Source organism: Equus asinus, chromosome 6 (genome assembly GCF_041296235.1).
Source record: "Equus asinus isolate D_3611 breed Donkey chromosome 6, EquAss-T2T_v2, whole genome shotgun sequence".
Lineage (NCBI taxonomy): Eukaryota > Metazoa > Chordata > Mammalia > Perissodactyla > Equidae > Equus > Equus asinus.
The window spans coordinates 6,183,772-6,204,583 of NC_091795.1; the positions used below are offsets into that span (position 1 = coordinate 6,183,772).

At 39.8% G+C, this 20,812-nt stretch overlaps 1 protein-coding gene across 2 annotated transcripts in view; it reads right to left on the reverse strand.

Annotated features, from left to right (window-relative positions):
• The window catches only part of LIMS1 (LIM zinc finger domain containing 1), a 158,399-nt gene extending 153,695 nt beyond the window's left edge, over positions 1 to 4,704 (reverse strand). The window contains exon 1 of one of the 2 annotated variants that reach the window (XM_044773123.2): positions 4,481 to 4,704. In XM_044773123.2, coding sequence (XP_044629058.1) covers positions 4,481 to 4,512 — 32 coding nt within the window. In that variant the 5' untranslated portion in view covers positions 4,513 to 4,704. The remainder of the gene's footprint in view (positions 1 to 4,480) is intronic. The other variant, XM_070511510.1, reaches the window with a different exon arrangement.
• Positions 4,705 to 20,812: the final 16,108 nt, after the last annotated feature.

Consider the following 20,812-nt stretch of genomic DNA (forward strand, 5'->3'; position numbering starts at 1 on the left):
TATTTAAATGTGACTGTGGACTCATCAAGATCCAAAATATGCTCCAACATGAAACAAAGACGCAGGAAAATGCTCCCTTCTCTCCCCAGTGAGCTCCGGTGTGGAGCTGTCTGACGAGAGCTAATGGGAGAGAGGAGATGATGTGGGCACGAGGGGGCATAAAAACAGTGCTGCAGGAGAACGCAGAGTGTGGCAACAGGTAGTGCAGCTCTTGCTTCTCAAGTAACTTAAGACTAAAGTTTTTGGAAGACAACACGGCAACAGTCCAGCATGTAATGTAGATGATATTCCTGTGAATGGGAAACTGCAGCTTAAAGCATAATTACGAGAAATGTAAAATCGACAAATGGTTTGAGATGTTCTTCCTTCTATTTAAGTACAACCCTAGCTAAGAACATGACCTATACTGAGGTTTACTTAAATAATTATCTTAAGAACAAACACAACATCACTGAAAATAGAGACCCTCAGAGTAAACCTCTGCTCTCCCATTACCAATCTGCTGTAGCTGCTGAAGTTTCTCTGACCCAGCAGAGGAGCAGAAAGGCCCCCTCTAGAAGGAGAGGAAAGCTCACGCACTGTCCCCACAGTAAGCAAGAGAAAGAGCTGTTCAGATGGTTCAAGGGGTTACCACAAAGGAAAGGGATGGGAATGATTAAAAAAATCGAGACAGCTCAGTCCTGATGGTCTTCTCTACATCTGTAGGGCACAGAACAAACAGAACTGAAGATATTTTTTCCACCAAGACCGAAGATATTTCTTCTACCACCAAATTTTCATCAGTTTTCTTAAAACTTAAGAGCTCAATTTCTTCATCATACAAACAAGCAAAGAGCAGTGAAGATATACGAAGACACTCTCTGACATGACATTTTCCCTCTTCGTAATAACACTGGCCACTGCGTCAAGAAAAATCCTAAGGGCAGAAAGTTGCTTCTTCCACAGTGGTTCTTCAAGTCTTAGTTATTAAGTCCCACTAAAACTCCCCAAAACAGGGGCCGGCCCCGTGGCCAAGTGGTTAAGTTCGCGCGCTCCGCTGCGGCGGCCCAGGGTTCGGATCCTGGGCGTGGACATGGCACCGCTCATCAGGTCACGTTGAGGAAGCGTCCCACAAGCCACAACTAGAAGGACCCACAACTAAGATATACAACTATGTACGGGGGGGGGGGGTTGGGGAGATAAAGCAGGGGAAAAAAAAAAAAACCTCCCCAAAACTAGAAAGCACACACTACAACAAGCATTCAACACATATTTTTAAGAGAAATCTTTGTATATATTCCTTTTTAAATACCCCAAACATCTACAACCCCCTCAACATTTAAGATTAGTTCATTAACAGTGGTTCTCAAAGTGTGGTCTCAAAACCCTGGGGGGTCTCCAAGACCTTTTCAAGAGCTCTGGAGATCAAAACTATTTTCATAAGAATGCTAAGAAGTTCCTAGGAAGTTGCTGTAGCCTTTTGCTCTGTGTTGACACTTGCACCAACAGCGCAAAAGCAAGAGTAGGTATAACTGCTGGCCTCTTAGCACTAACCACGGCAGTGGTACTGTAACAGAATTCTTCACCTCCATGTACTTGCAGGAAAAGAATGCCAATTTACCATTTAAGTGTCCTTGATGAAAATGCTACAGCCACCCTGAACAAGTCCATCAGTTTCTTAGAAAGCTAAACACGAGATTACCATTCCACTGGCAACTGCACTCTTAGACATGTATCCCCGAGGAAGGAAAACTTATAGTTACAGAAAAACATGTCCACAAATGTGCATAGTAGCTTTATTATTAAAAGCCAAAAACTGGAAATAACCCAAATGTCCTTCAACAGGTGAACAGTTAAAGTGTCACAGACCCACATCATGGAGTACTACTCAGCAATAAAAAGGGACAGATTATGATATACACAGCTACCTGGATGAATCTCCAGAGAATTAAGCTGCGTTTTTTAAAAAGGGAATCCCAAAAAGTTATATATTGTATGATTCCATTTATATAACATTTTTGAAACGATAAAATTTTAGAAATGTTAAACAGATGAGTGATTTGAGGAGGAGGAGGAGAATATGGAGGTGGGTATGGGTATAAAATGGCAACATGTGGGGTCCTTGTGGTGATGGAACCAACTATTCTATATCTTGACTGTGGTGGTAGATACACACGCCTACACTTGTGATATATTACACAGAACTAAATACACATGCACAAATGACTACAAGTAAAACTGGGGAAATCTGAATAAGATTCACAGATTGTATTACTATTAATATCACAGTTGCACTAGTATACTACAATTTTGTAAAACGTTATCATTGGGAGAAAGTGGGAGAATACACTGGATCTCTCTGTACTATTTTGTACAACTGCACATGAATCTATAATTATTTCAATAAAAATTTCAATTAAAAAAATGTACACCCATGTTTATAGCAGCATTATTCACAATAGCTAAAACATGGAAGCAATCCAAGTGTCCACCAACGGATGAAAGAATAAACAAAATAAATGAATGGTATATACATACAATGGAATATTCTTCAGCCATAAAAAGGAAGGCAATTCTAACATATGCTACAACATGGATGAACCATGAGGACATTATGCTAAGTAAAATAAGCCAATCACAAAGAGATAAATACTGTATGATCAAATACTTATGAGGTACTTGGAAGAGTCAAAACAGGCGGGAACAGGGCAGAGGGGCTGGGGTGAGGGGTGGGGAAAACTGGAAATTGTGGTTTAATGGTACAGAGTTTCAGTTTTGTAAGGTGAAAAGAGTTCTGGAGATGGATGGATGGTGATGATGGATCACACAACAATATGTATGTACTTATACCAAAAAAAAGGGATAAGAAATTGCTAATAGAAAATTCAGGATGGGAAGAAGATGTGATCAAGGAGGGACACTAGATCGGGCAAGAGTTCAAGGGTCTTTAAAGGAAACTGTTATGTTCTTTACTTACACTGTGTATCCAGTGTATCATTATCCTTTATATCTTACATATATTTTAAATTTTGTATCAACTTAATTTTCAATAATTTTTTAAAAGAAAAAATGTCCTTCATGAAGCAATACAAATTACTAATGTTATTAAGTCCTGACCCTTGACGTTCTTTTTTGTTACCTGTGATGAAGGGGGAAGTCAGCATAAAGCAGGTCTGCTGCATACCAGAGTGAGACGGCATCTCCGGGAAAAGCAGGTGTGACTGAGTGATGAGCTCAATTATGTGTTTTTACAATATAACATTTTTACTGGAAAGAATAACAGACTATAGTTTTTAGACTTGCATTTGGCAGACATTTCTTGAAACTGAATAAGGTGAGCCTGTCACTTTGAGGGAAAAAACTGGCAACAGTTTCCTACCAATAATGAAAATCAAGCTTTCAACCGAAAATTCGAACGTTGAAAAACTTGTATCCACCACCTTGAGTCTGCCAGCTTCCCAATACCTAAAGACGTTTCTAATGATATCAGCGGTAACGTTAACATGTTATTGAGCCATATCGTATAACGAGATGTGTCAGCAGTTGGAAGATCTGCCTAACTCCGTGAATCCATGTTTTCCAAATGACAAACACATGACATTACAGTGGGTACAAGTCCATTCAAACTGCAAGATGGAGCAGTGAATTTTACTGTGACAGAGTGCGCAAAGTGCCCTGGTGGGGCTTCAGATCCCACATCCACACTAATCTCTATGAAACTACCACTTACCTAGCTTTGGTGTAGTAACAAAGAATACCCACAACACGAAAAAGCTATTAAAATACTCCTCCCTTTTCCAACGACATATCTGTGTAAGACCAGATTTTCTTCACATGGTTCAATCGAGACACATCGAGACAGACTGAATGCAAAGCAGACAGGAAAGTCCAGGCTCTCTACTATGCCAGACAGTTAAGAGATCCGCAAAATGTCAAAAAATGCCACTCGTCGCACTAATTTTTTTGCTTAGGAAAATACTATTTTCATAAAAATATGTTATGTATGTTAACATTTCATGGATTTATTGTTTTATAATGAATTAAGAACTATCATAAGCAAAGTTCTTTCCCGTTTTTAAAATGGGTGCTAAGACCAAGATGTGCGAGAACCGCTGGTCTATTATCATATTCCAACTGCTAGAACATAACTATTCACTCAACCAATCTTTGTTGTCGGATACTTTGCTCAGAACTGAAACAACACTCGCCCTCAAAGCGCTTATGATCCACCGGACACATCGACAGTATCCGTCAGAACGTCTCCCGCGAACCGCCAGGCAGCCGGGCTCCGAGCGCGCCGACGGCGGCCGCGGGGAGCAGCCGCTCGGGTCTCCAGGGCCCGGGCGCCCGCGCGGGTCGGCTCGGCGACGGCTTGCCACGGCGGGAGCGGCGCGGAGGAGGCCGCCGGGCCGCCCGCGCTCGGCCCGCCAGGCCGCGAGAAGGCCGGGGCGTCCGCCGCCGACGTGGCGGGGCCGAGCGCCGGGCGGGGTACGGCCCTTACCTGTTGGTCATTCCTGCCGCCACGCCCAGCATCTCTCCTCAGTCGGCCGCCGCCGCTCGGTGCCTCAGCTCCCGGCGTCCTCCACCCGCGTCCTCTGCCCTCGCCCTGCGGCCGGCGGCTGGCGGGAGGCCGGCGAGCAGGAAGGAGAGGCGGGAAGGGGCGGGGAGGCCGCCGCCGCCTCCCGCCCGAGCCCGCAGTGGCTGGCGGGCCGCGCGGGGGCGGGCGGGGCGGGGCCCGGAGACGCGACGCGGGGCGGGGCCTCGGGCGCCGACCGCCCCGGTGTCGGCCCCGCCTCGCCCCGGGCGCCTCCAGCCCGCCCTCGGCCCCGCCCCGTCCTAGCCTAGGCCCCGCCCCCTGCCCCGCCCCGCCCCGCCCTGTCCCTTGGCGTGAGCCGGAGGCGGGGCCCAGGGCCCAATCGTGACCGGTAGGTTCACCCGGAGGCCGGGCCTGCGGCAGAAATGTCAAGAGCGGCCTCTGCCGCCCCTCTAGGGTGACAGCGTCGCACCCCGCGAGCAGAAGGAGTCGGCCAGGTTCTCCTTCCCCGAGACACCTCAGATTCGGCTTGGCTGACAGGCCGGGTGGCTCTGGCAGAGGCCTTTGAGCCCAAGGTGTTGGACTCCACAGGGTCCACCCCGTCCTAGTGGGGGGTCCTGATGGAACTTCATGAGAAGGTTCTGTCAGCTCACGAGACTTCTGGGAGGAGGTCCTTGTCGGGATTGGGCACCCTGAATTCCTGTGCACGAAGCCTGGCATAGGCTGGGGTGCTCACTAGGATTTTCACTGCGCTTACAGATTGTGAATTAGGAAAAGTTAACCTTTCTGTGAGACACTCCAGTCTTCTCTCTGCATCGTCTCCTTCCTTACGTGCCCTCATTCTCTAAGCCCATTCCCTTCACCAAAACCTGAAATCTGCAAAGGACTTAGCATTTATGCCGTGGGAGTAGATGATCCCTTTCGGGATATCTGATTTTGTAACCATACCTGCTTTCTAATTATAGAATAAAGACTTCTGTCTCCGACTAGTCTAGATATGTGGGTGGAGAATACTGGATGCCTTTGACATCTTTATATCAAAATTATTTCTAAACAGAACAAATATTTACATGCAAAAAGAAAAGCAGAAAAAATACTAGAATAAAACGTGGAAGAGAAAGAAGTAAGGTTGGAATGAAGCAAAACTTTCCAAACAGGATATAAACCCCAGAAATCATAAAACTAGATATTGATAAATGTGACCAAATAGAAATCTTAAAATTTCTGCATAGTGAACAAATATAACAAATAGCAACTGAGAAAAATATGTGTTAGATGTATGACCAAGAAAGGTCTAATTTCCATAATACAAAAGGAATCAATAAGAAAGAGCTCAACAGCTCAGAGAAAAATAGACAAGGTACATACATAGATTTCCACAGAAAAAAAGAAATATGAATGATGTTTAAACGTACAAGGGAGTATCCAATATCACAAATAAGATTTTAAGATACAATTTTCCATATAAAGACAAGATTAAATGTTTGACAATATGCTGTTTTGATAAAGATAGAGGGAAACAGGTGCTCTGATTTACTGTTGATGAGAGAATAAATCCACACAATTTCTGTGGAGGACAAGTGAGCAACAAGTGTGGTAAAGCAAAATTCAGCTCCACTTTGACCCAGGAAATCCACATTTTGGAGTTTATCTTAGATGTATTCTTATGTGTACACAAAGAGTGTATATAAGTTTTAAAGATACCTAGGGAAATATTTATAAACCAAATGATAAAATGACTGGAATTTTCTTTAAAATAAGATGTGGGGGTGAGAGATATGGATAGGAGTATCAGTGAAACAAAATAGGCCATGAAGCTGGCTCTTAGGTACACGGTGTTCTTTATATTAGTCTGTCTACTTTAGTGTATATTTGAAATTCCATAATGAAAAAGTTTTTAAAATGGAAACCAGAAGAGTGTACAAGGAGAGTCATTGCAGCTCTGTTTTTAAGAGCAACTGAAAAAGTTTATTTAACCAGGACATTAATGAAATAAATTACAGTTTCTACCTACAATACTATGCAGCTCTTAAAAAAATCAGAATAGTCAACAAGCGTATGAAAAAATGCTCAACATCACTAGGGAAATGCAAATCAAAGTAACAAGAAGATACCATCTCACACCCATTAGGATGGCTACTATCAACAAGTGTTGGCAGAGATGTTGAGAAATTGGAACCCTTATGCATTGTTGGTGGGAAAGTGAAATGGTGCACTCACTGTAGAAAACAGTATGGAGGTTTCTCATATCGTATGATCCAGCAATCCCACTTATGGATGTATATCCCAAAGAATTTGAAAGCAGGATCTTGAAGAGATATTTGTATACCCGTGTCCATAGCAGCGTTATTCACAATAGTCAAAGGTGGAAACAACCCAAATGTCCACTGAAGGAAATGGATAAATAAAATGTGGCATATACACACAATGAACTTTATACTCAGCTATAAAGACGAAGGAAATTCTGACACGTGCTACCACGTGGACGACCCTTGAGGACATTATGCCAAAAGAAATAAGCCAGTCACAAAAAGACAAATACTGTAGGATTCCACTTATATAAGGTCCCTAGACCAGTCAAATATATAGAATAGAAAATAGAATGATGGCTTCCAGGGTTAAGGGGAGAGGGAGATGGGGAGTCATTGTTTAATGGGTAGAGTTTCAGTTTTGCAAGATGGAAAAGTTCTGGAGGTTGGTTGTACAACAATGTGAATATACTTAACACTACCGAACTGCACACTTAAAAATGGTTAAGATGGTAAATTTAATGTTATGTGTGTTTTACCACAATTAAAAAGATAAAATAAGGCAGATGATATGTAGTAATAAAAAATTATTTCCACGATCTATTTTAATCAAGGAAATAAAGCAAGGAGGGAAAGTTTGTTTAGTATGCTGCAGTTCGAGGGAAGAGAGAAAGGAGACACACACCCCCCCCCCACACACACACACATTCACCCACCTGTATATGCAGAAATATCTAGAAAGATAAGATATACAAGAAACTAGTAACAGAAATGGAATCCGTAGAGCGGCCAGGGGTTAGGAGTCGGGGAGAACATGCACACAATCTATATTTTCTTAATGGAGTATTATAAATTCATTAAAAATTCAAGCTACGAGGCTGTAGTAATATGAGAAAATATTTATGCAATATGGTTAATTGTATGGAATGTTAAAAATTTTATATACAGTCTTGTGTAAATTAATAAATAGAAGCCTCATTTAAAAAAGAGTCAGAAGGAGGAGCTCCCATGCAGTACCTCAAGGTCAATTACAGGAAAGAGTCAAATTACAGACCCCAACAGAAGTCCTCAACAGGAAAGAGTTATCACTTACAAGAAGAGATATAAGTCGCATCCCAAGCAGAAATCAACAACCGCAGCAACTCAGCCAGTGAGCAACCGTCACCACCCTGAAGTCTTGCTTCTCGGCAACGGACTTCTGTTTAAAACAACCCCTCCTAGTTTCCTCCTTTTTCTCTGTGAAATAATGTTCCTCTCCATTATTTTTCGGATTTGCCTGGGGGTCTGCCACAGTATGTACATCCCAAATTGCAGTTCTTTGGCTATCCCAAATAAACTTGTTTTGCTGGTAAAATAACAGTCTGTTTTATTCTTCAGGTTGATAGCGTGTGATTTACAAGTAGGTTAAACATGCCTAAATATCAATAGTAGTTGTGTTTTGTTATGTGATATTTTTCTACATTTCTCTGTTTCCCAGAAATATGTATTAATTTTTAGAGAAAAAAATCAACACCAAAGTATTTAGAGACTTGTGCTTGTCTTGATCACTCACCCCCAACAGCTTTCATCTCCCACTTCTTGTTGAATAAGCAGTTAGTTTTTTGCATAGATATATACCAAATGTTCTCCTTTTAAAAAGTGAAGTAAAAGATTGCTTTTTGAATCAATTGCCTTGCTTAATTGTTGTTATGGTTATATTTTATAAAGCAGGTTTCTTTTCGCAGTAGTTTGCTTCCAACACGCTGTAGTTTGTGGTCCATAAATCTTGCTGTCATTTCAGAATACTTGGTTAAAGACTATGACTACTTCTTGGTTTCTAGTTGCTGGTTCTAATGTAGTAGTGTACTTTTGTCATAGTTATCCTGTCTATGGAACATGTTGTCTGCGGGAGCCTGCTTTTGTGGTTGACCAGTATCTGTCACAAAGACTTGGAAAAAATATTGTCTATTGGTATTGAATGCTAAGTTGTATTTCTTATTGCTCATCTTTCTACAGAGTCTCTCAGGATGAGAACATAGATGTCTCTAAGACTGCTGCATTCATTTCTGTTCTGGCCCTCAGGACCTAGCTTTTAAAAATGAAATTTAGTATTTGTAAGTTTGCGTATTATATGAATGTATACACACTTACACACACACAAAAGCATATCATTGGAAATATTTGAAAGGTTATATGCACAATAAACACTTAATATAGTTTTTCTTCTTTTTCACCTCCACTAACCGCCGATAAACAAGTACATAATAAGATGGCAGGGAAAAGGGCATTTTTCTGTCTAAAATTAGTGGATTAGTGAGATAACCCTCTCCTCATGTTTAGGACTAACTGATTTTTTGCATATTTTCATCTCTTTTCTGGTTACATGGCAGAAAAGTTATGCTATAAAGTGAGGCAGCATTGTGTACTGGTTGGGAGTAAAGTCTCTGAAGTCAGGCAGAGCTGGGTTCAAACCCTCTCAGCCACCTACTGAGTAGCTTAACTTCTCCCTGCCTCAGTTTTTCTCCTCTGCAAAGTGGAGATATTAATGGTACCTACTTCAAAAGTTGGTTAGATTAAATAAGATTCATCCTTCAACAAATATTTGAGGGCCTACTTTGTAGCAGGCACTGTTCTAGGCACCAGGGAAACAGTAGTGAGCAAAAAAGAAAATTGATGCACTGAGAACAGTGCCAGTTACATAGAAGCACACAACAAATGTTACCGACATTTATTATTCGGAGATTCAAACATTACGTAAAAATGAAACTTATCGACAGACAGTCTATTGTAATATCACATTGCAGAGATGATAATTGAAAAGTTTGGTACCTGTTTGTCCAGATGGTTTTTATGCATTTACCAACTATGCATGTATTCTTAAATGGTACTATATATACTGTTCTGCATCTTATTATTTTTCAAATGTGCATCTTGGAAATTCTTCCATCTCAATACAAATATCTTTATTTCATTCTTTTTAGCAGCTGCATAGTATTCAGTTTATTTATTTATCAATGAGTCTCAACCCTGGCTGCTTAGATTTACCTGAGAAGCTTTTAAAATCTGCCCATGCCCAGGTCCCAGAAGGACTGAGAACCAGTGGTATGTGTTTTATGATTTATATCAACAGTCTTCAATTCCCGGACAGATTATTTCCCTTCAGAATTTTAAAATTGTTTGTGTTACTTCTACGTAAAGAAAAAAAAAAGACACACTTCCACCCCACATAATTTTTTCTTCCCTCTACCTCCTTCCTGAACTTTGAAAGATAAACTCATTTCCTCTTCAGCGGCAGGCTGTTCCTATACTCCATTCACCCTCAACCTCCTCTAACCTGACCCCGGCTCTCCTGCAGTCTCCGAAGGATCCTTGTTGCTACATCCCATGGACCAGTGGCTCTCAAACTTGAGTGTGCACCAGAACCACCCGGAGTGCTTGTTAAAACACAGATGGCTGGGCCACAAGCCTAGAGTTTTGACTCAGTAGATCTGGTGTGGGGCTTGAGAATTTGTAATTCTAACCAGCTCCTTGCTGATGCTAATGCTGCTGTCTGGGGACCACACTTTGACAACCACTAAGGGAAAGACAATGAAACAATCAGATTTACAAGCAAGAAAGAGTATGTGAAAACAATAGAGTCCCAGTTTGTTTTGAACATAGGAGGAAAGAGTTGAGTTAGTCATTTTTACTGTTGTTAATAAATAATGCAAGGCCCTTCACACATCCCTTCCGTTCTCTTACTTTTTAGTTTACTTTTAAATTTTCTTTTACAAATTTCTTTCTTATGCTTTTTTCCCTTCACACTTATCCCACTTTCATCCCCTCCCTCCCCACCACACTTGACCATAGAGAACAGATTCTCATAGTTTTGGTATAAGTCCTTTTTTTTTTTTATTATTATATTGTTGAAAAATATTTGCTGTTGTTCTATAACATACATATTTTACATTTATCTAAGCGGTATTGTGCTATAGACCTTGTTCTGTGTCTCAGCCTTTCACCCTACACAGTGTTTAAGCTCTGTATGTCTTTCTATACATCTCTCTACATCTGTATGTGTCTATTTTACTTATTACTTTAGTATTGCAGAGTATTATACAATAGACCTCCACTTTTACATTCCCCTAGAGATGGACACCTAGGTTGTCTCTAACTCCCTGCTACCACAACTAACGCTTAGTGAGCATTCTTCTCCTGTGTGCACGTTTCTCTGAAATACATACCCAGACGAGGGATTACTGGACCACAGCGTATACAGGTATTTTCTCTAAGTTTTACAGCCTTGTCTCCAGAATGGCTGTATCATTCTACACTTGATCCTAATTTTTTTTAAAAAAGAAGATTTGGGGATGACTTTAAAAAGTAGAATATTCAGAAGGAATTGGCATGTGCTGGTCATTGGGCTTAATGGTAAGTAGCACATGACTATCCTCAGTAGCACCCACTACCTTGGCCAGCAAGCTTTCCCGCATTTCTTTCCCACTGATAGTGTTTTTTATATGCCAGTATTTGCTTTTAGTTGATAGTCCACATTCATTCTAATCTTTAAAAATTGTTATTGTCCCCTTAAAGTATATGTACTGTTGTCATTCTTCACCTTTCCTGTTTTCTCCATGGGATTCTGGCGATCTTCATTCACTTTGTATTTGATGCCACAGTCATGGCTCTAGCAGCATTCTTGGGGTCAAAACAGAGAATTCTCTGAACTCTCAGGGCTTTACCATGCTGATGGGCCACTACCTCATACTTCCAGTCGTGGGTCCAGGGCATCAACAGATAAGCTTCTACGGCTCATGCTTACTCTCTCTTTATAATGTCCCTACTGCTGTTCACATTGATAAGAAAGAGGCCTGGAACAGGAGGATATTGTACAAGATATTACAAAGCAAAGGAGAGCTTAGTTTTTATAATATTCTTAAAACTTTACTCTTTTGAGCTGTACATGAACCACCCCATTACCCACTCCTACAGTGTTATCACACACTGTGAGATCAGTGAAGTCTCGTGAGAATCCAGCCTAACTTCACTATGTTCCCCGGTGACTTACATCCCCCTGTATCACTGCTGCAAACGGGAGGGTTATCTCAGTAAGGACTGGTATGTGTATATATATTGTACGTACAGACAAACATGGGAAAATACGTATCAAAATGTTAATAGTGACTTCCTGTGAACGATCTTTATACTTTTTTGTATGTTTCAATTTTTAACTTCAGGTACATGGTGTTGGTTAATCATAATTCTTAGTTCTTGACATGCTTTCATCATTGGCCCATTAATGGCTGGATTTTAGTTAATTGTTTTGTTAGGTAGTTGATTATTTTCAATACTGTACTAAGAACTCATGAAAACACCACTTAAAATAAAAACTAGGTCCTTCATAATAATTTACATAAATATATTGTTATCTCCTGTCTGTCTCCATTCAAGACATCTGTCATTCTGAATTCCTTGTTTATTATTCCCTTGCTTTTCTTTTTATATAGTTTCATTACATTTGTATGAATTCTTGAATACAAATGCATACACAAGTATCCGTGATTGAAATTTATTTTAGTTTGGTTTAACTTTAGAAAAAGAATGTACTAAATAAAATCTATTAGAAGTTTTTTTATCAGTTAAAATTATATTGATAAAATTCATTGATATTATTCCATGTTGCTATAGCTAATTTGTTTGAGTACCATGTGAATATATGGCACTTTGTTAATCCATCCTCCTGTTGGTGGACACGAGTCTTTTCTAGGTTTTTGTCATTGTGAATAGTTCTCCTACGAACAGTTTGCATATTTTTATTATTGTATATATGTATGAGTCTCTCTTAAATACATGTCTGGGGGTGAGTAGGAGATAAAACCAAACTGTTTTTTAAAGTGTTGGTACCAAATTATACTTCCACCAGCAAAGTATAAGATAACTTGAAAGTATACATCCTCTCCAACACTTCGTAGTGTCACTTTTTCCTTTTGCCAATAAAATGGGAGATGAAATCATGTTTCAATTCCCCAATCAGTAATGATATTGTCTATTTCCTCATGTATTTGTGGGCCATATGAATTTCATCTTCATCTTTTGCCTATTTTTTTGTGCTGTTCATACTGATTTAAAAGAGAGCTCTTTATTTATGATATTATGCTTTTATAAGTTTTGTTTACTGTGAATATCTTCTCCCAGTTTGTAACTTGTCTTTTCACTTTCTTTAAAGTGTCTTCATAAATTAAAAAAAAATCTTAGCACAATCAAATTTATCAGTTTTTTTCTTTTTAATAGTTAATATCTTAGTCATCTTTTTCAAGAACTCTTTCTCTGCCGCAAGTTTTAAAAGATATTTCTCTATTTTTTTTGTTTTTGAAGAAGATTAGCCCCGAGCTAACATCTGCTGCCAGTCCTCTTCTTTTTGCTGAGGAAGACTGGCCCTGAGCTGACATCCGTGCCCATCTTCCTCTACTTTATATGTGAGACGCCTACCACAGCATGGCATGCCAAGCAGTGCCATGTCCGCACCCAGAATCCTAACTGGTGGAACCCGGGCCGTGGAAGCATAATGTGCGAACTTAGCACTGTACCACCGGGCCGGCCCCTCTCTATATATTTTAAGAGCTTAAAGTTTCGTTGTTGACATTTAACCCTTAATCTATCTAGGCTTGTTTTTAAATTTCTAGTTGTAGTAAAATCCACATACAAAATTTACCACCTTAACCATTTTGAAAGATAGAATCATTAGTGTCAAGTACACACTGTTGTGCAATCATCACCCCCATCCATCTCCAGAATTCTTTTTATCTTCCCAAACTGAAACTCTACACACGTTGTGAAATGAGTAAGAGAAACCTTAACTACATTGGAGTTGGGAAGGCCGGTAGGGGAGGTCTCGTGCAGGATCATACATCATCACTTACTCCAAACAGAAAGAGTACATGCTTGCATCTGTGACAGGATACACAACTACTTTACTGCTGAAGGAAGACTTCTCTCCCACGTGGCCACAGCCCAGCCAACGAGAAGCCGTGGCCACAGCCCAGCCAACGAGAAGCCGTGGCCACAGCCCAGCCAACGAGAAGCCGTTGCCACTCTGAACTGTTACTTTTCCCCAGTGGACTTTCCTTTAGAGCAGCCCCTCCCTACCCACCTTTTGCTCTAGAAAAGCAAGCCCCTTCCTTTGTTCTCCGGATTTGCCACAGCAAGCACATCCCAAATTGCAATTTTTTGGCCATTCCTGCATAAACTTGTTTTCAGAGTAAAACTGGTGAATTTGCTTCTTCAGTTGACATATATGGTGTCAGGAGTGGGATCCAAAGATGGTGACCCCTGAGAGACAGTGACCCCCAGAACTGAATGGGGTAGCCGCACTGAACTCCTTGTGCTCATCGCTTCTGTGAGTTGCCGCTGGCTGTCAGTTTGGTGAGTCTCCTCTGGGATTCTGAGCTCCACTCCTCTTGTATTCTAAACTCTCCAACTTTATTTGGGATCAGAGAGACTTTGCCGTCTCAGGGGAATGACTTTGTCCTTCCTCATTCAAGGCTCTGTCCTTGGGTTCAAGGCCTCATCCTTAGTGAGCACTCAGTCATTTTCTGAGGGTGACTCAGTTCCCTTTGGGGCTCAGGCTCACTGAGAATCCAGGAGCTTTTCTTTGGTTTTCAGATTCCCTTTTGGAATCAGGGCTGGGAACCTGACAACTTTTTTGAGTTTTCAGAGGAAATTTCAGAAATGGCATCCCGGTCATCTAACTCCTTCAGGGACTCTGGCCAGATTTATGTTTAAGAACTTTGGGCCCCCTACATGCACATTTTTAGCTAAGTTGGCCTAACAGACCAAAAGCAGTCCAAAATTGCAATGGTCATTATGGGGAACCTTTGATCCCTCCAAACTTGCTTTTCTTAAAACCAAATTGGATGGCCACAGCTCTAAAATTAAGCAAAATGAATGGAATGACTATTTTTATTGTACCTGGAGGCTCCTGATTGCACACAAAACTCTAAAATCACCTGGCTACAAGATACTGAGTCTAAATTAGCCGAAACAACTGAAAAACTGAGGCAGAACAAAATAGCTTCTGAAGACTCGTGTTCTCCTCCCCCATCTCCTTTTTCTCGGGCACCATCTTGTAGGTCTTCCCAGACTCCTTTGTCTCAGCCTCTCTCTCAGCAGCCATTTTGTGCCCAGGTTCCCCCACCAATACCATCTTCCTCTTTTTCTCTCTGTGAAAACCTGCTCCTTTAAAATCAGACCCTCTGAGGATTCAAATGCTAACCCCCTAAATGCTATTTCTAGGTTATCTGAAGCAAATAAGCAACTAGAAGAAAAGATTTGAATAGCAGTTACCCTAGACTTTTGGTAATAGACAAAATAACTCCAAAAACAGCTCTAAAATGATCTTTACAGTTTGCAAATAAAGATATTCCTGATAAAAGACTTTGGTCATGTGAACAGGTAAACTCAACTTAGTTCATCTGCCAGAAATAAAATTTGGATCAAACTATTCTTTTGAGATTGGTACCTGAGACACAGCTAAAATTTTTAAAATGAAAGCTATGAGATCTCCATCTGTTCCTGTCTATATGTCTATGTATATCTATCATAGAGATGTGATATTTTTCTACCTCTGGATGTTATTGCCAGAATTGATTTGTAAAACGGTCTATTTAATTGGCTTGAAATTAAGTGCTTATAAATTAAGTATTTCTAAATCTCAGAAATATGGTAGAAACTAACCTAAATGCTTTTCAGGTTCACATGATCTTGGATTAAACTAGTAAATAAAAGCTAGCATAAGGTTGTTGGTGTAACTGAAACAGACATGTCTTTAGCTTTATAAACACTGAATAAATGCAGATACAACTTTCATTCTACCTGGGTTTATTAAGTTCATGCTGTGTCTGTTATAAAATTTGTCATCAAGAAAGTAACTTAAGATGATGCTTTGCTATTTGATGTCTAATCCAAGCATGATTATTAAAAGCAAATAATTTAATTTTTTTTTTGAGGAAGATTAGCCCTGTGCCAACTGCTGCCAATCCTCCTCTTTTTGCTGAGGAAGACTGGCCCTAAGCTAACATGCGTGCCCATCTTCCTCTACTTTATATGTGGGACGCCTACCACAGTATGGCTTGCCAAGCAGTGCCATGTCCGAACTGGCAAACCCCAGGGCTGCCACAGCAGAACGTGCGCACTTAACCGCTGTTAATTTAATTGGATTAAAGTAAGCAATGTAATAGAAACTAACCCAAATTTTTTTAAAGTTAATATGATATAAAATAATCTTTGGTAATTGAAAGCTTTTTTAAGTTTGTTGGTTTAATTAAGATAGGTATGTCCTCAGAGTTTTCAGCATTGGATATAATGCAGATATGCAACTTTTATTCTACCTAGGTTTTCTAGTCAAATAAATTCATGTTATCTCTATTACAAAATTTATCAGAAAAATGAAAATAACTTAAGGTAATGGCTAACTGCTTTAATGTCTCATGAAATTTTCATGAGTAGTCTAAGTATGATAAGAACAAATGAATTAAATATAAGCAAAAGTTTTCAGGTGAACTTTTTTTGAAATAATTATATGTTATGATATATTTACTTAAAATAGCTTCCAAAATCTTTTTGGCAACTTGAAACCATAGAATTTGGCTAAGTTAAATTAAATAATGAAAATTCATTGAATATCTAGATCATTTCCAGATATAAGGTTACTGCATATAGATTTACCTACTGTTTTCTTCATTTTATAGAGAAGTTAAAAATATTTGGGTCTATTAACAAACATGCTTTGTGCCATGCTGAGAAATTTTCCATGAGAAAGCACTCGTTTGTAGAAAGTATTTATATCTTTCAATCCATAGTATGCTAATGTAAAAAACAGTTTATAATTGCTTACTTCTTAATTTTCACCCAAAAATTGTTTTCTAAGAAACTTAAGAATTCTAATTAATATATGTGATGAAAACTATTAAAATTAATAAGGGAAACGTCTCTGTATATAAGGAAAGCAAAATGTATGTTTTCGGTAAATGAAGGTATGAGGAATGGAAATACATTCTTTGTGAAGGGAAAGGAAAGTAACTTTTGTCCTAATGAGAGGCTAGGAAGGAAGGAAAGAAGGCATGGGACAAAATCTGAATGTAAAAAGGAAGTGACAGAATGCTCGTGAAAGGGAAATCTTTGGAGACAGGTTTTGCACGTGATCAGAACTGACCTGGATTAAAATGAGTTTAATTGAATGAATGAGTTGTAATACGGTTTTCTTTGAGTTTGTCCTACTTATGGTTCATTGAGCTTCTCAAATCTGTAAATTTATGTGTTTCACCAAATTTGAGACTATTTTGGCCATTCTTTCTTTCTTTCTTTTTTGAGGAAGATTAGCCCTGAGCTAACATCTCCTGTCAATCCTCCTCTTTTTGCTGAGGAAAACTGGCCCTGAGCTAACATTCATGCCCATCTTCCTCTATTTTATATGTGGAACGCTTATGGCTTGACAAGCGGTGCCATGTCCGCACCTGGGATCCGAACTGGAATCTGAACCCCAGGCCACCGAAGTGAAAAGTGCAAACTTAACCTCTGTGCCACCAAACCGGACCCCATTATTTCTTTAAATAATTTTACTGTACCACACTTTCTCCTCTCCTAATATATACATTAGACCATTTGATATTATCACATGTCCCGAAGCTCTGTTCTTCCTTTTTCACTCTTCCAAATTGAATCATTTCTCTTGATCTCTCCTCAAGGTCACTCACTGTTTTCATTGCCATCTTCATTCTGTTATTTAGCCCACTGAGTAAAAATTTTAAATAAATAGACTTTATCTTTTGAGCAGTTTTAAGTTTTCAGAAAAATGAGCAGAAAATACAGAGTTCCCATATACCCTCTCACCCTGCCCCCAGTTTCCCCTATTATTAACATCTTGATTAGTGTAGTACATTTGTTATAACTGATGAGCCATTATTGATACATTATTCTTATTAACTAAAGTCCTAACTGAAGTCCGTAGTTTACATTAGGGTTCACTCTTGGTGTTATATGTTCTATGGGTTGTGACAAATGTACAATGACATGTATCCACCGTTACAGAGTACTTTTACTGGGAGCTCCTGTATGTACATGTTAAATAAACCTTGTCTTTTCTCCTGTTAATCATGCTCTTCTCAGTTAATTTGCAGACCCCCAATCACAAGATCCAAGCTGGAAAAGGAAAAGTTTTCCTCCCAACAATTTCAATCCTCTGATGAATCTAAGAAGAGTTTTGTTGTTCAGGGTTTTTTTAATTTTTATTTTTCTTATTGTGAGGATGGGAGTAACAGCTTCCAAGCTCTTTACATGTTGAACCAGAAACCAGAAGTCCAAAACATTACCATTTAAAGCAAATTACCTAGCGGTAGAATAGAGGTCATTAACAAGCTACCAAATAAAAATCATTCAAAGTTTTATTTACGCCAATGAGAATATTTACGCTCTGTCTTCATAGTTGGGCTTAAGGTCATAAACAAGTACTATGTACAAATGATTCTGTTACTGCTCAGATAGACAAATTTATGTAAACTGGTAATTTGGCAACTAATCTGCTTTCCTTAGCAGTCGTCTGATTGTTTGTGGAAGGCATCCACGCAATGCCCCTGCCCCAAAGGAAAGAGCAGCTGCAGCACCCTCTGCCACAAATGGTACAGACCCATTTCTAATGCTGGGGGTCAGCCACTGCAAGGATCCTTACATTCTGAGGGCAGTGGGTGAACTTCCCCTTCAGAGTCAAGGAAATTTAACTCTGCTAGTTAAATTTATGCAGATTTTTTGCTTTAACTTTTTATTTTGAAATCATTTTAGACATATAGAGCAGTTGCAAAGATAGAACAGAGAGTTCCCACGGATACCTCATGCAGTTTGCCCGGTGTTAACATCTGCCTTAGCTTTGGTACAATTAACAAAACTAAGAAATTAGCCTCGGAATAATACCACTAACTAAACTCCAGACCTTAGTCAGCTTTCAGCAGTCTTTCTCAGAGGCACAGTGCCCTTCTGAGTGCATCCTATCAGGGCACCAGCACTGGTAAGGCCTGTGACCAGCGACATTATCCTTGACCCCCTGGGTTGGGTGTTATCTGTCAGGTTTCTCCAGTGAATAGTCACTGTTATTCCTCATTGTGAACAAATATTGGAGGTGGGAAGCCACTTAAAGCTATGCAATATCCTATTTCTTCTTAAGCTTTTGTCCATGAATTTTCATTTTCATCTTTTGATCTTGCCTGCAGCAATTATCACCGTTGGTATTCTAATGGTGATTTTTGTTTCCCTCACTCCTACCAAATTTGTTAATTGGAATTCTTCTGTATGGAAGAATTGTCCCTTCTCTTCCATTTTTAAATTCATGTGTGGGATTCACAGGTATTTATTTTATTATTTGGGTTCTAATCCAATACTATTGATATTTATTTTGTTGCTCCTCTTGTTCCAGCTTTGGCCATTGGAGGTCTTGCAGGTTGGCCCCTGTGTCCCTTTGACGTGCCCCTATCCTTTTGTTTTTTAACACTTCCTTACTTTCTGGCATCACAACATGCTCCAGGCTCATCTTATATTTTCCCTGCCCAGGCCTGGAATCAACCATTAACCAAAGAGCCCTGATTCCTTGTATTGGAGAATGATATTTAAAAACCAAGAGCTGGACACTGGGTGTGTTCATCTAGGCCCTCTTAGCCAACAGAGCTAGAAAAGATATGTCTGTATACTAACCCATGTGGATACGCTTGTCTACATTTCTGTATCTGCATGTGTGTGTGTGTGTGAGTGCGTAGTAAAAAAACATGACTTGGGGCTGGTCCCGTGGCCGAGTGGTTAAGTTCATGCTCTCCACTTTGGCGGCCCAGGGTTTCGCTGGTTCAGATCCTGGGCGCGGACATGGCACCGCTCATCAGGCCATGCTGAGGCAGCATCCCACATGCCACAACTAGAAGGACCCACAACTAAAATATGCAACTATGTACTGGGGAGATTTGGGGAGAAAAAGTAATTAAAAAAATACCCCCAAAACCTGACTCCACTCCAGCACAGCAGGATTCATTCGAGCATTCCCATTTAGCTATTTGAAATTTCTTTCTCTCTGACAGTGAGAAGTTTTCATTACCTTACGCAGAGTTTTCAAAGCAAATTTTAAATTTTGTCTTGTAAAATGCAGTGATTTTATATCCTGTATTTATTTCAAGGCTTTTGAATTTTTAGTTACTCCAAGGGATAACATAAAACTTTCAAGCTTTCCACTCTTTAAGAGAAGGAGAGATTTTAATTTAGTCTGTAATTCATGAATTATGTAACAGAAGTGGTCCTGTATTTCTCTGAGAGCTAATTTATTTTTGCCACATTTTAGGAACAAAGCAATCTAATTACCTGATTATATAATTGATACTAAGATGGGAATGACTCTGGTCTAATCTTCTTCAATTTACGTTTTACAAGAGGAGCTTAATAGCCCCCCGAATAATATGTAATTTGTGTATTGGAAATGGGGAGTAAGTATTTTTAAAGGGACAAGGTATGTTTTTCTTCCTTACTGGCTTTTAGAAGTTGCAATTCAAGGAAGCCACCAACGTGGCACCTTATTCCTGAAGGCATTGGCAGTTAATTCTTTCACTTAACAGAATGGCTGTTTCGAAGAGCACTGTGTGATAAACATGCTATACAAGCCACAAATGTGATCCTTGCAAGGAATTTAAAAATTTTCTAGTAGCCACATTATAAAAGGTAACTATAAATAGGTGAAATTAATTTTAAGAATATATTTTAGGGGCTGGCCCAGTGGCATAGTGGTTAAGTTCGCATGCTGTGCTTTGGCAGCCTGGGGTTTGCAGGTTCGGAACCTGGGTGCAGACTCAGCACAGCTCATCAAGCCAGGCTGCCACGGCGTCCTACACAAAAAACAGAGGAAGACTCGCACAGATGTTCGCTCAGGGACAACCTGCCTCAAGCAAAGAGAGGAGGATTAGCAATGGATCTCAGCTCAGGGCCAATCTTCCTCCAACACACACACACAGACACACAGAAAAAGAATATATTTGATCAACAATATAGTTTATTTAAACTAATGTTCTCAATT